The sequence below is a fragment of the Phasianus colchicus genome, chromosome 15, assembly GCF_987193195.1.
Source record: "Phasianus colchicus chromosome 15, bPhaCol1.hap1.1, whole genome shotgun sequence".
NCBI classification, from domain to species: Eukaryota; Metazoa; Chordata; class Aves; order Galliformes; family Phasianidae; genus Phasianus; species Phasianus colchicus.
The window spans coordinates 5,364,284-5,378,214 of record NC_143450.1 but is presented as its reverse complement, the minus strand read 5'-3'; the positions used below and the strand labels follow the sequence as shown (position 1 = coordinate 5,378,214).

The 13,931-nt window shown below is 38.2% G+C and overlaps 1 protein-coding gene across 21 annotated transcripts in view; it reads left to right on the top strand.

Annotated features, from left to right (window-relative positions):
• TENM2 (teneurin transmembrane protein 2) overlaps window positions 1-13,931 on the top strand; it is a 979,011-nt gene that overhangs the window by 940,227 nt on the left and 24,853 nt on the right. For 18 of the 21 annotated variants that reach the window (XM_090150611.1, XM_090150610.1, XM_090150609.1 and 15 more), the window contains 7 exons: window positions 1,759-1,969; window positions 4,116-4,235; window positions 5,754-6,015; window positions 6,756-7,023; window positions 8,171-8,314; window positions 9,919-10,168; window positions 13,089-13,109. In XM_090150611.1, coding sequence (XP_090006737.1) covers window positions 1,759-1,969; window positions 4,116-4,235; window positions 5,754-6,015; window positions 6,756-7,023; window positions 8,171-8,314; window positions 9,919-10,168; window positions 13,089-13,109 — 1,276 coding nt within the window. The remainder of the gene's footprint in view (window positions 1-1,758; window positions 1,970-4,115; window positions 4,236-5,753; window positions 6,016-6,755; window positions 7,024-8,170; window positions 8,315-9,918; window positions 10,169-13,088; window positions 13,110-13,931) is intronic. The other 3 variants (XM_090150623.1, XM_090150616.1, XM_090150613.1) reach the window with 1 other exon arrangement.

Here is a 13,931-nt window from a genome sequence, read left to right as displayed (position 1 = left end):
ACAGGTGTAGCAAAAATACGATGCAGCTGTAACAGCTAAATGTAAATTTGTCAGAAAGAGTAATTTATATCCTCTATTTTGTTTCTGCTGATAGTGCTGATAGGATTCTCTTCGCTGAGAGTTGTCTGAATGAAAGAACTGACTGGACTAAATAGTGGACAGCTTTAAGTTCGTAGTTTTAGAAGTGCCACAAACCCAGAAAAGAGAAGAATGGCAAGAAAAGAATTATCAGAGCTTAGCTGAGAAATCGCCTTGAGTTATAATCTGAAGCTGATGGGGTCTTCACACAATGATTGCATAAAATGGGTGAAAAACAGACTGCAGCAAAATAAAAATAAAAATATGTACCTCCATCTTGGAAAGGATTTCAAGATGAATGGAGCTCCTAATGTGAATAGGCGACTGACCTTAAAGAAATCTATAGCTCTTACAACAAGATAGTTTGTCTAACTTAAGTTTCCTTAGTGGGCTAAGAATGAAAAAATTCTCAGTATACCTTGGCAATTTTGTTCTTAAATCAGAATCAGTTGTTTCGGGCACAAACAGCCTGCTGGAAATTCGGGTTAATTGTAAAATAAGCAAGCTTCTTATAGCTGATTGTTGTTTTTTTTACCCTTCCAGTTATCACTCTGATGTAGTGCTGGTCTCTTTGGAAAATCTTGAAAATAAATGAGTCGTTATCTTTCTCTAATCTACATCTGTCAGCTGACCTTCTGGAATGGTTTTTCTTGTGTCTGTGATGCACTGCGTGCCTGGGCTGTATCTGTACTCAGCAAATGAGACTGATGTGCCTTGCAGCGTCTCTGAAAGTTTACAGACTTGCAGATTGGATGCCTGATTTTCGTGATTTCTCAAAAGTAGATGAATGAATGTTTCTAAATTCTTACAGATAATAACACTTTAAAGTAAACAGTTATTAATTTGCTAAGCTATTAAGTAGAACTCCATTAAGAGAAAACATTTAATTTAAATAATGACACGAAGGGAAGGGATGATGCTGGAATTTGTTACCATATGTGATAAAAATAATTATGATTCATCTGCCTATGCAGATTGGTCTCCCTGTTCAGGATTGCAATTCAATTCCTAGTGGTTAGATTATAATTAATTTTAAAAATACTTCTTACCAAATATTCTTCATGGACAAAGTAATGTGTACTACGATGGCTGAGCCCACCAGTTTTGTGGCTGATCCTTTCTTACCCCAAGCACGTGGCCAAGTTCTCATTCAGATATTTATGAGAGGTGAGTTGCAGCAGAATTCCCTATGAATTACCAAAGTGGGTGCAGCATAATTTTTATTTTCTTCAGGCAATGATAACAGTAACTTGTTTCAGCCCCTCTCCTTCCCTCATCTCCCAAGATGGAACAAATGAAATTAAATGTATAATTCCTAAGACTTACAGGCTAGCAAGTAAATCTAAAAACTTTGTAAAGCAGTCATTTGGAGAAATTTAAAAAAAAAATCCTTTACTCTTTCCACTATTCATTTTTTCTCATTTCGACTCTTAATGGATTTCTTTGGGCTTGATTCTCCTCTAACACAGGTGTAAATTAACAGTAATGATGTTTAACTAATACACTTTATGAAAGTCTCATCTTTGTTGTATTTCTGGTTCAGTTACCAGTTTTCTGGCACAGAGATGCTATGAGGAGTATGCATTAACGTTTTCTCCCAGTGCCTTGAGATGTCCATTAGATGTTTTTGCTTGATAGCACTGTGCAGCTGACTGAATCTTGATGATTCTTGCCTTTCAGATGGCTTGGTTGACTGCCTAGACCCAGATTGCTGCCTCCAGTCTACTTGTCAAAACAGCCTGCTGTGCAGGGGTTCCCGTGATCCTCTTGACATCATACAACAGAGCCATTCTGGTTCACCAGCTGTGAAGTCATTCTATGATCGAATCAAGCTCTTAGTGGGGAAGGACAGCACTCATATCATTCCAGGAGAAAATCCCTTCAACAGCAGGTAGCAAGCTATAAATATGACATTTCATCTATGTGGTTGCAGTGTATGGGAAAATTTCTCCCAGAGCTTTTGTTCATGTTTTTACATGAGATGCTGCTTTCAGGTTCTTCTTGTGTTTCCATCTCAGCAATCAATTCCATTGAGGGTACTCTGTTGCAATTTATGTTATTGCTTTTGTTTTATAACACTTGAGTTTTATTTGCATTTTAACACACTGGCAACATCTAGAAGCAGGTTTCTTCCACCCAGCAAGAGCTGCTGAGCTTTATCATTCATAAAGACTGTAGTGTACAACAATGGAAAATGAACTCTTGTTATGAGTTTGAAGAGATCTAAATAATGCTATAATATAGCCTTAATTGTAATTACTAACAAAATTAAATTTAATTTAAAAAAAAAAAAAACCTCAGCTGAAAACACCCATCTTACTTAATTTCAAGCAGTTAGCTTAGAAATAATCAAGCTATTCATGTATGAATGTTCTAAGAATTACAAATCTAGCCTGAACAGGCGCTGGCTACTTCAGACCTGAGACTCTTTTGAAAAAATCCAGTCAGAAATTCTAAATTCATTAAGTTTTATAGTGTTCTGAGTTGCAGGGGTCTCAGTTCTATTTTATTTGTACCTCACATACTTTACATATGGCCTCTTAAAAGATTACCAAAAAAAACTCTGTGGTATGCGTTACTATAAATGAACACAGTGCTTCATACAAGTGTGGATAGTACAGTTAGAAATATACATCAGAGCATCCTGAGCATTTCAGAATAACAGAAGAGGCCTGAAAACAACCCTGGTATTACTAGTGGAAATGAATATGTACATCTGATATGTACATCACTTTAGAAATACATGAATAGGGGATAATGCAGGCCTTATAGCTGTCCCAGAACTGAACTAAATTTGTCCATTTTTGGCAAAACACAAACCATTTTAATCCCACAGCTTGGCCAGGGTCCAGGAATCTTTGCTGTCAGGTCTCTGTTTCTGTCGGTGTGCCTGAAGCCCACTAAGGCTTGTGGGCAGCTCCAGCCCTGCCAGCGCAAAGCCGGCTTGGAAATGGGCCTTTTTGTTTTCTGTGTCTGTATAGCTACCAGTCAGAGGTGGTGGACCATGCCAGAAGTGCCTAGTGCTAGTATAGAACACTTTACACCTGCAAAGCTCAGTGCTGTGGTCCTTCTTGCAGGGCGCTTCTCCTTTTCATCTCTTTTTCTTGTGCATCTTCCTTTTCTCACCAATCTGCCTCTGTCAGGATTGGGAAGTGGGAGGAAGGGAGCCAGGAGAAGGAGTATCCTCTCCAGCTATGAGAGCAGGGAGAGAGGCAGGAACAGGCAACTATGCCAGGAAGCAGCAGAGCAGGGCGGAGTGGGGCTGCTGGTTCCAGGAGGCTGGAATCCAGCATTATGTGCCTGCTGCGTGCTCTCCAGCAGCAAAGTGCTCTCAAAAGAGAAGAAGTCTGACTGTGCCCAATTGTACAGGAATAACCAGTCTTCATTCCCTTTAGTTTAAGCAAAGTGGGTAGCCTGGTCGCTAAGGAAACTATTTATTTTGCCGGTGCATAAAGCAGGCCTTGTGTCAGATCCCTTCTCCAGCTTACAAAAAATGAAAAACAAGGATTATAGATCAGGAACCAGTGCACAGTGTGCAGAGGTCAGTCACTCCCTAAGATGAAGGTTCATGGACCGTAATTTGGAAAATCATTTGTATAGAATGGAGATACACTATTACACCATATTTTGAAAGTGTATGAGGCGTCCACAGATGGTGTTGCAACCAGGCAGGGTATTCTGAGAAGTGATGGGTCATCGTTTCTGTGGGACTTCAGAGTCACAGCTGTGACTTGGCTGAACGTGAGGTGGCAAAGCCTGCGTAAGGCCTCATTAGACAGTTGCATCTGAGGTACAACCCAAGGGAAGGCATCAAGTCCCATTCCATCCTTACAGTCCTCAGCACGCAGGTACACATTTTCTTCATTTAAGTAAACAGAGAGAGCTGGGTGATCCTGTGCTATCTTCAGTATTCTAATAAACCTTGAAGCAAATTGAATTTAGAGTAAATGAGGCACATGTGTTCCACCGCTCGGTTTATAAACACTGTAAATGTTTTCATAACTAACTTTATTACCTTTCGTTATTTTCTTTTCAAGTCTTGTGTCTCTTGTAAGAGGCCAAGTGGTGACTACAGATGGAACGCCTCTAGTTGGGGTCAATGTGTCATTTGTCAAGTATCCAAAGTATGGCTATACCATCACTCGTCAGGACGGCATGTGAGTTTGCTGCTTTCATTGAGTACCTATTATTTTATGTAGTATCTTTGCTGATTAACAGATGGTGCAATCTACTGGAACCCTGTGGTACCATGCATTTCATTCCTCCCAGGGCAAAGAGCTAATAAGTAAACACAAAAGTAATTTTTCATATGGCATTTTGAATGCTAAATGAAAGTAAATATGGAAAGGCTGACTTCTGATAATAATGTGTTAGCAGTCACACTCGCTTCAAATAAATTGCTCTATATCTATGAAAACATTTGTGGACTCCAGTAATACCCAGCTGAGAGCAGAAATATTTTAGCTTAAAATGCAAGGCAGAAGAATGCTGCTGGGAAAAAAAGAAAAAAAAAAAAAAACAGTTGCATCATTTTAGTATAATATATTTTGTTAAAAGTCCCCTTCCGTCTCTCTCTCTCTCTCTTTTTGAAGATCTGCTATATTTTGAGTTTCTTCAGGGTAGAATATACTCAAAAGATTCTAATTGACTGTATTTAGACATTCTCCTGCTGTGCAAAGATGAGCTTTTTCCCCCTTGTATCATTTGATTTGAAATGCACACAATTTCAGAAAAATAAAAATTGACGTGTCATGGTTTATCTAGTCTACTGGCTGTGGTAACTAAAACAGCATATTTACAACACATACATTGTAAATGTTTGCCATTTTTTCTTCTCTTTCATACAAAGAGTGAATTGAATTACTTAATATGAATCAGTTGAACTACAGAGTATTTCACGTCCGCATTTCCAGAGTATTTTAGTGTTAGAATTACAGCATAACATTATTGATTTCAGTAGTTTAATACAACAGCAATATGTGAGCTGAACTCATATTTAGATCTAAATAAATTATCTAAATCATTGAGTAATTTGTTCCATTACTGTTTACACGAAACAACTGATAATCAGTTCTGTTGTCAGAACAACCTTGAATTATTTTGTGCCTCTAGGAAAGATTTCAGAACTCCTGCAGAGCTCCACGTTTCTGCTGTGATTTTGTAGAGGCTTGGGAGTAAACATCTAATCTCTATGAAAAATGATAGAAACAGTAATTCTGGATACAGTAATTCTTACCACATTTGTCGAACAGAAACAGCTAAACTTTTCATTATTATTCTTACTGCCATGCATCCCATTACTTTTCTTGATGGACAGCATCTGTTAGGAAAGGAATAATTCAGTGCCCAGCCCAGTGTTAACTTGGTTTCACTGCTGGTTCTATGTATATGGGGGACTTGCAGTAATAAGTGTGCTGGTTTGTTCTTTTTTTGGAAATGATTTTAATGCAGATTTTATAATGTATTGGAACACTTGTCCAGATGGCTGCAAATTGCTGCTTGCCTTGACTGTGTTTCAGTCAGTCATTTTGCTGCCAGAGATTCACATCCCATGACAGATAATTTGAAGCAGGACACTTAAAACATATATATTGCTATGACATTCTGTTAGCCAAGAGCGTTACTGCTTGGATCATTCAGTCTCATTGCCTCTATAAAGCCTGCCTTTTCTTTAGGTTTGACTTGGTTGCAAATGGTGGATCATCCCTAACTTTGCACTTTGAACGGGCCCCATTTATGACTCAAGAAAGAACTGTATGGCTGCCATGGAACAGCTTCTATGCCATGGACACGCTTGTAATGAAGACAGAAGAGAACTCCATTCCCAGCTGTGATCTCAGTGGCTTTGTCAGACCTGACCCAGTCATCATTTCATCACCACTGTCAACTTTCTTCAGTGATGCTCCTGGCCGAAATCCCATTGTACCAGAAACCCAGGTAAGAACAGAGGGAAAGGTACAGAAATGGGTGGTCAGATGCTACTGTTGACATAAGCACTTGCCACAACCACCATTTGTCTCCTGGAGTTGCTATAGCAAAAAGCTCTGTAGAGTTGCATTCATTCTGACAGATAACAAGTTTTCCAAGGAAGTCTGTAGTAGATATCCTATGTTGATGTCATCCAGACTCGTTTGTCTTTGACTACCTTGCACCTTCTCATTATCGCACAATATATAAGATTATATCTGTATTTCAATTGAAAGCTTACATGTTTCAAGAGAATTTTGCAGAGGTTTTGGTGTATGCTATTAAGCACAGTCCCAATTTCTTGTATGTTTGTATGTTTAGGACAAAGGAAAGCATCAGTTGTTTTCACTTCTTTACTCAGTTACTATTTACTTTGTATGAATTGCTGTTAGAAATTGCAGGTTCCTTTAGCTGCATCTTCCTGTAGTCCCCTTGCAAACTGTTTGTTCTTATTTTGCTGTTGCAGTGGATTCTTACCAATAAATGTGTATGCAGACACCAGAAACATCATCTGAACTCTGTCACTGCACTGAGTTGAAGATACCCATTACCAGTAGTAGAGAGTCATTAGGTCACAGGAATATTATTAGCTTAGAATAGTATCTGCTATTCTAAGAAAATAAGAAATTTAAAATAAAATAAAATAAAAATTTAAAAAAAAAAAAACACCAAAGCAGTAATGTAAAATGTTTGATATTTTTCCTATTCAGGTTCTTCATGAAGAAATGGAGATCCCTGGCACAAGTATAAAGCTGATCTACCTGAGTTCCCGTACTGCTGGATATAAATCCTTACTTAAGATCATCATGACTCAGTCACTTGTGCCACTGAATCTAATCAAAGTTCATTTGATGGTAGCAGTAGAAGGGCATCTATTTCAAAAATCATTTCAGGCATCTCCCAACTTGGCTTATACATTTATCTGGGACAAAACAGATGCATATGGTCAGAAGGTTTATGGGTTGTCAGATGCTGTAGGTAAGTCAGTATATACAAGCTCAATAGCTTTCCAAACACTTGTGTAAGAAAGCTGCAGAGATTTTCTGTAAGAAGCAGATATAAAGCTATATAAAGTAAGAAGCAGTTCGTGTCTTACTTAAACATTCTTCTTGTGCATCATGTTCCTTTTATGTATTGAGGAGCACATTTAGAGGGTCTAGGCTACCACTGTGTCTATGTTTCCTAAGCAGCAGCTCACTTAGAAGTTTTAGATCAGCCAATGGAATAAGCTGGTTGCAGAGACTTAGGTGAAATGTAGACCGTCACTGTGTCTTTATTTTCTTTCAGTTAACAAATAAATCTTGTGTTTCAAGTGACTGGCATTCTTCAATGCATTTGGCATCTGCTGCATGCTGTTATTACAGCCACGTGTAGTATGTTTGAAATGAAATAGTTTTCCTAATGCTGTTCAATCTAGCAGTACTATAGCTACTTTTAGTTCCTTTATTTATAGATCGTGGTTCTGGTGGGTGGGAAAATGGGTGAACATCACATTGTTTTTACGTTTTCATTTTCATTTTAATATCAAGAAGGATTTTGTTGTAACATTGCTAAAAATGTGTATTGGAGTTGTGCCAACGTAGAATGAAAAATTTGCTTAAATCGTCATTCTTCATATTTTTCTAAAATCTTTTTTGCTACAGTTTCTTTCCTATATTCTTGCACGAGATATTGCTTTCCTGAGTAATGCTTACAATGTGTGTGAGTGCTTGAAACACACACAGTTGTCACTGCTCCTTGGTGTGTGGCATGGACAATGAACACAATACATGCTGTGAACATCCAGCAAATTAAGAATTTGATCTTGTCCTGTTATCTGATAGGATAATATTATTATCATTTTTTTAATTATATTTCCCTCTCTCTTTTGACCAAAGCGGTCACTTCCCAAAGCCAGCTGTTCAATAAAAGGGATCTGCTCCCTGCAGAGTACGTGTGAATGAAGCTTAAAATTTTTGTTTAGTCAAAGATCTGAATTTAATATTGTAGATGAAAAGAGGGAAATGTAATCAACTTCATCTTTCTGAGGTTACTGGGGACTGGAATGATGAACCATTTGAATGTGCCTTGGACATTTAATTCAGTGTCTGTTCAGCAGGTATATGAGATTTTTATTTTTTTTCAGTTTCTGTGGGTTTTGAATATGAGACTTGTCCCAGTTTGATTCTGTGGGAGAAAAGGACTGCACTGCTGCAAGGATTTGAACTAGATCCTTCAAATCTAGGAGGATGGTCCTTGGATAAACACCATGTACTTAATGTCAAGAGTGGTAAGTCAGTCAGTTCCATGCGTTTTCTGGGCTATATGGAGTTCTGACTGTGAATGCTTCTTATTTACGTTATCTTTACCTTTTGAAAAATGCAATTTCTTCACTCTTTTAGTTTCATCTTTAGCTTAGTAAGGAATTGGGACATGTTTTAATTGTCAGAAAATTTATATAAAAGTTCAACAGATTTTTTACCCTCCTGCCAAGCATTGCTTTCTAGAAGTCCAGATCTTCATCCTCTTTTCAGTTGTTCATTTATTCCCCTGTAATTAGTTTCTGTCTTCCTTCCATGTTCCTTTTATCTTAACCACATCCATTCCCAGTCCCCTTTGTTTGTCCTTTTCCATTATAATCTGAGGTAGGGTTTCAGAGGAGTATGAGATTCTGATAAGATACTGATTCTTGTCTTTTCCTTTTGACACCTGTTGTGTTTTTTTTCCTTTTGACACCTGTTGTGTTTTTTTTCCCTCACTTCTCTTTAAGTATCCTAAAATGAATATTCTTAGACATCACATTTTCTCAAAGACTACTAAGGAGTTGAATGCTTGGCAATACATTTCATTTCATTTCTGTAAAGTATTTTCTGCAGCTTTCCTGCTCTTTCTTGCAGGAATACTCTGCATCAGTAACTTGCACAATATATTATTGTCCAAGAAATCTGAAGGATCATTCAGAACAGGCAAGATCAGGCTATTCGAACACATTTTAAAGTGCTGTGCAACAGATCAAATGCTTCTGAGATGGCCATTTAGATAGAGCAAGATATTCACTGGTAACACCAGTGATGGCAGCTGTACTCGTCCCTGGGGAGCCAGTTATTTTACATTAGAGTTACACAGCAGTATTTCCGAAAGAGCACTAAATGTGGCTAAATGTTTCCAGCCAGATTTCTATAATCTTTGATTATTATTGAAAATGACCATTTTGTCAGAATGCACTCCTTTCTTGGAACAGATGTGTACTTTTAGAATAAATATGTTTAAAACAGAAAACCCATCTTAAAGGCCTTTCTGGAAACCTAATAAGGAACTTACCACTAGCTCCCCTCTTGTCTGTCATTAGTGATCCATAGGAGCTCTTCTAGGAGTTGCATCTTTAATTTTCTGCACTGTCCTGCTTTCTGTCATCTCCATTTGTGCAAGGAAAAACTGAGAGGTGGAAAGAGAAGAGTAAAGTTAATAAAAATTCCAAACAAAATGCAACACAAGAAACTGGATTCAGATAATCAGGGTGCACTAACAAGTGCGTATGTCCTCTGTGCTGTTTGCTTCCTCACTTCACAGTTATTAAGACAGCCTGAACCACTGTGCCACCCTGTAGGGATGTATGATGACATTTTCTTTCATAATGAAGACCAAAGTACTGTGGGTTTAAGCTTGGATTTGTGTTTGTAGCTGTGTGTGTGTGTGTTTTTAACAGAGAATCCTCATTACACCTTTATTGTTTACTCCTGCAGACCTATTTTACTGTTTTTGCACTGCTGGAGAACCGAGCATTGAAATCATATCACTGTTCAGTCCTTAACAGCAGCTGCTGAAAGGAGAACTACCTGAAGTCACCTGTAACAAATGACTGTAATAACCACTTCTCCTCCTGTCTGTTATTAGGTATATTGCACAAAGGCAATGGAGAAAATCAGTTTCTAACTCAGCAGCCAGCTGTGATAACCAGCATTATGGGGAATGGGCGCCGAAGAAGCATATCCTGTCCTAGCTGCAATGGTCTTGCAGAAGGAAATAAGCTTTTGGCCCCTGTAGCACTGGCAGTGGGAATTGATGGAAGTCTCTTTGTTGGAGATTTTAATTACGTTCGGCGTATCTTCCCATCCAGGAACGTTACTAGCATATTGGAGCTGAGGTACGTGTTAGTCTTGGGACTCCGATTCTGTAGCCTGTGCTTAAATCAGCCTTTACCATTATTTTTATAATTTTGTAAAACATTGTCACTGTCAACCTATTCAAATTCCAGTGGAGAAATGGGGCACAGAAATGCAGAGTTCAAAGTCTATAGCTAATCAGAGCAGTGCTTATAGAGAAGGATGAAGTGTATAAACAAACTGAAAAAAACGCAGTGCACACCATCTTATTCTCTCCTGGTGGTGATCACTTGACACAGTCTTCTTTCATTTCTATACATAATTTAGTTTTATTTGAAAAATGCAGAATTGACTGCCCTTAGGTATTGAGCCACAGTGATAAATAAAGAATTAACAGTCTTAGGAGATTAGAAAGGAGGTTTTCACATTAATGATTTTGAGATCCACTTTCCCACTTCTTTCCCTTTCTTGTAGGTTTAGTTCTGTAGGTTGGCTAGTACAGTAAAAGTTGACATACAGAGTCACTTTGCACCATCAGAATTCTTCCTAAAATCATATCTCTATTCCTCTCAAAACATTGAGATTTTGTCACTTATCAGGGAGGGCATGAGTGTAGAGTGTACCACTTCACCCATTTCTGTTTCATCTCCTTTTTTCGTTCTTCTAGTAGAAGGAAGAGCTATTGCTTCCAACCATAACTCATGTAACTGTTCTTTACTGTTGATACACTATTGAGTATTTGGCAGAAAGCAAATGAGAAGTGGCTTGCATTGGCTGTCCTCTGATACTTCTGCAACCCGCTCAGGCAATAGGATCAGCGCTCCTATAAATTCAATATAACTGCAAAGCACATCGATTGGATTTAAGTCATTAGCCTTTTTTTTTTTTAATAATACAGCAATAACCAATACCTCTTCTTCTACTGTGCTTTTATTTTTTAATTAGTGGGGAAAAATGCAGAGTTAAAGAGCTGTTAGGGAACAGGAGGCCTAGCTCTATTTCACACCTCTCTCCCATTCATGTCATTCTGTTGATGTCCCTGTTGTGAATTCTGATTTATATAAGAGAAAAGAGATCAGATTTGGGCCAAATCAACTCTGAGATCACTGACACCTGCCTACACACCATCAGGCTGCCTTACTCTCCAGAGGTTTTAAAAAAGTACAATTAAAAAACAAGTAATAGATCATCCAGTGCTTTCTGATTGGCAGCTGGGGACAGACCAAAAGAGGTAGCTGGTGTGGCTGCATGACGTGCTATAAACATTTCTATCAGCATGCACTATAATTCTACATTACATAGAACATGCTGTTTGGTTTTTTTTTTTCAACTAGTTCAGTTTTGCCTAGGACTACTGCATTGTAGGTGAAGAGAAACATTTTCAAACTAGCCTAGTTAATGTAAGGCATTTATGTCCATCTCGCCTCCAAATGTCAGTCACTGACACAGTTTCTGAGCACTTTCTGCAGGTTTGCAGCATTACTAGTCTGAGAACTGTGGTTTCCACCTAGGCAGGAGACAGCTCAGACTTTTTAGAATGTGTGAGGGATTATAGGAAAGACATCAGTAAAGATGAAGATGCCTATCTTCCATTGCTGCTTTTGTCCATTTTCTCTTTTCTTTTATGAAAGTCTGTTTTCCACAGTGTAGTTTCTTTAGCTTTTTCTACAATTATTAGCAATGAACAGTGAATCTGTTATGTTTTGAGTACTGTTGGACTGCTGCAAATGACTTGGCACCCAAGCTTTTAGGATCTGCGGTGCTCTTTTTACCCCTTGTAGAGAATTAGCTAGGGTCCATTCCAGCAAACATCATGCACAGAAGTAGTTGTGATTCAGTGGCCATTTTAAATTCTGACTCAAATGGCTTTAATCCCCCAACTCTTAGGCATTTAATTATAAACTGGAGTGAGTCTGCAGCAAGTATCAAATATAACATTCAAATAGTGCTTTCATAACCATTTCAACAAAGTGTATTGCTTTGTTTCGATTTCAGAATGGTTATAATTTTGGTTTTACATAAGCCAATATAAATCCCGAGTAGCTGTACAAGTCAGAATAGGCCAGTGTGCTTATTTCCTTTGCACTGTGCTTTATGAAGGTACCTGATCTGGGCAGCTAATAGGAATTTTCACTCGAGTGCTGCATGTCAACGATGACCATTGGTACTGCAGGCTGGGGGCTGTGCATTGAGTTCTGCAGGAGTCATGCACCTCGCTCTTTTTTTCAATGTATATTCCTAAAAAGAGATGATAAACACAGTGCAGCACTGTGGTGTGGAGAATGTATTGACTTCCTGGAAGCAAAGGATTCTTTTGGCTTGTTTCTAGAAAGTAGACTAGGCATCAATTAATGCTACGTATCTCCCATTGTACAGTATTTTACTGCTCACTTAAAAGATTTGGTTTTTTAACCTAGTATTTGCTTTGATTGACTTAAATAGAATCTAGATAAGATCTACAAAGTCACATCCAAACTTGTCTTAAGTGCTTTTTTAGAGTCTGGGGGAATAGAAAAAAAAAACTGTGTAATAGAAATTTGTTTAGAAATAGCTTGTTGGAAAACTGTTTTGATGTAAGAAGTTGCCCGTGGCTGGCAGACAATATCCTAATCCCAGTGCTTCACCATTCCCACATTTATATAAAGAAAACTGCCAGTTCCTCTACCCCCCAACCCATGAGCTGCGTATATTTCCATTTGAAAACTCTTCCAGTGCTCCAGAAAGCTTTCTGTAGCATATATGGGGGTGGGGGATGAGGGAAGGGGTATCATACTAGGGAACTAGTTGGCAAATGGATCACTCCCAGGCATTCTTCATCTGTAAACCAAGATAAGGCTAGTGCTGAAAAGAGGTACCTTCTCCTATGTCCTTTTGTAAAATAAAACAAATACTATGTTTGCTTTACCATCTATTCTTCAGCTAACTGTTTGTTCTTTTTCCTTCTGTTCCCCTTCTATAAAGAAATAAAGAGTTTAAACATAGGTAAGACATGAGCTCTTTCCCATATAATTTGATATGGTTTGTTTGCTTCATTGTGTTTGCTTTTTGTGTTGTGCTTCTTGTGTAATGTTATGTTCTTCATGTACCATATATAGAAACATTTTATGTGCTAATTGTGTGTTATGAATATGATAAGCATTAGCAATTACAAAATGTAGTCAAAAAGCAACAAAAGTTATGACAGTAAATAGAAACTTACAGTAGAATGCAAGTATAATGAACCCCAAGCTAACTTCTACTTACTCATTTCTCCCTGCTGTCTATAACTGGTCCAAATGGTTGAGACAAACTATGAGAGCAGTTCCACAAATGCCAGAAAGTTTCACAAAAGCACCGATGACTGGAAATAGGTCAAAAATGCACTTGCTGGTCATTGGTGGCTCCCTGAACGATGTCCTTACTTATAAGCTAGTTTCTGTTCTCTTTCATTGAGGACATTCAACAGCTGGTTGTGTGAAATCACTAGAAGGAATCACTGTATGATTTACAAGGGAGGAGTAACCTTTCTGCATGTGAGGAGTAAGGATTTTTCTTTTTGCCTCCCCTGAGCACTAGGCTTTCTGGATGGGAGCAGCATAGGAAATGCTTCTGCCTTCTTCAGTGCCACACGCCTTCACCCAGCATAATATCAAGGGCAAGAACAAGAGATGCTGTTAAAAGCTCTTCTGTACTGTTCTGTCCATGACTTCTTTGAAGCTATACTTTGGTATCCTTCCATTACTGCTATGTAAGTTAGATACAGAAGGTAGTCTGACTAAATAATGTAATTTCCTGTTCACAATGTGTTTTGCTATATGGAGTCTA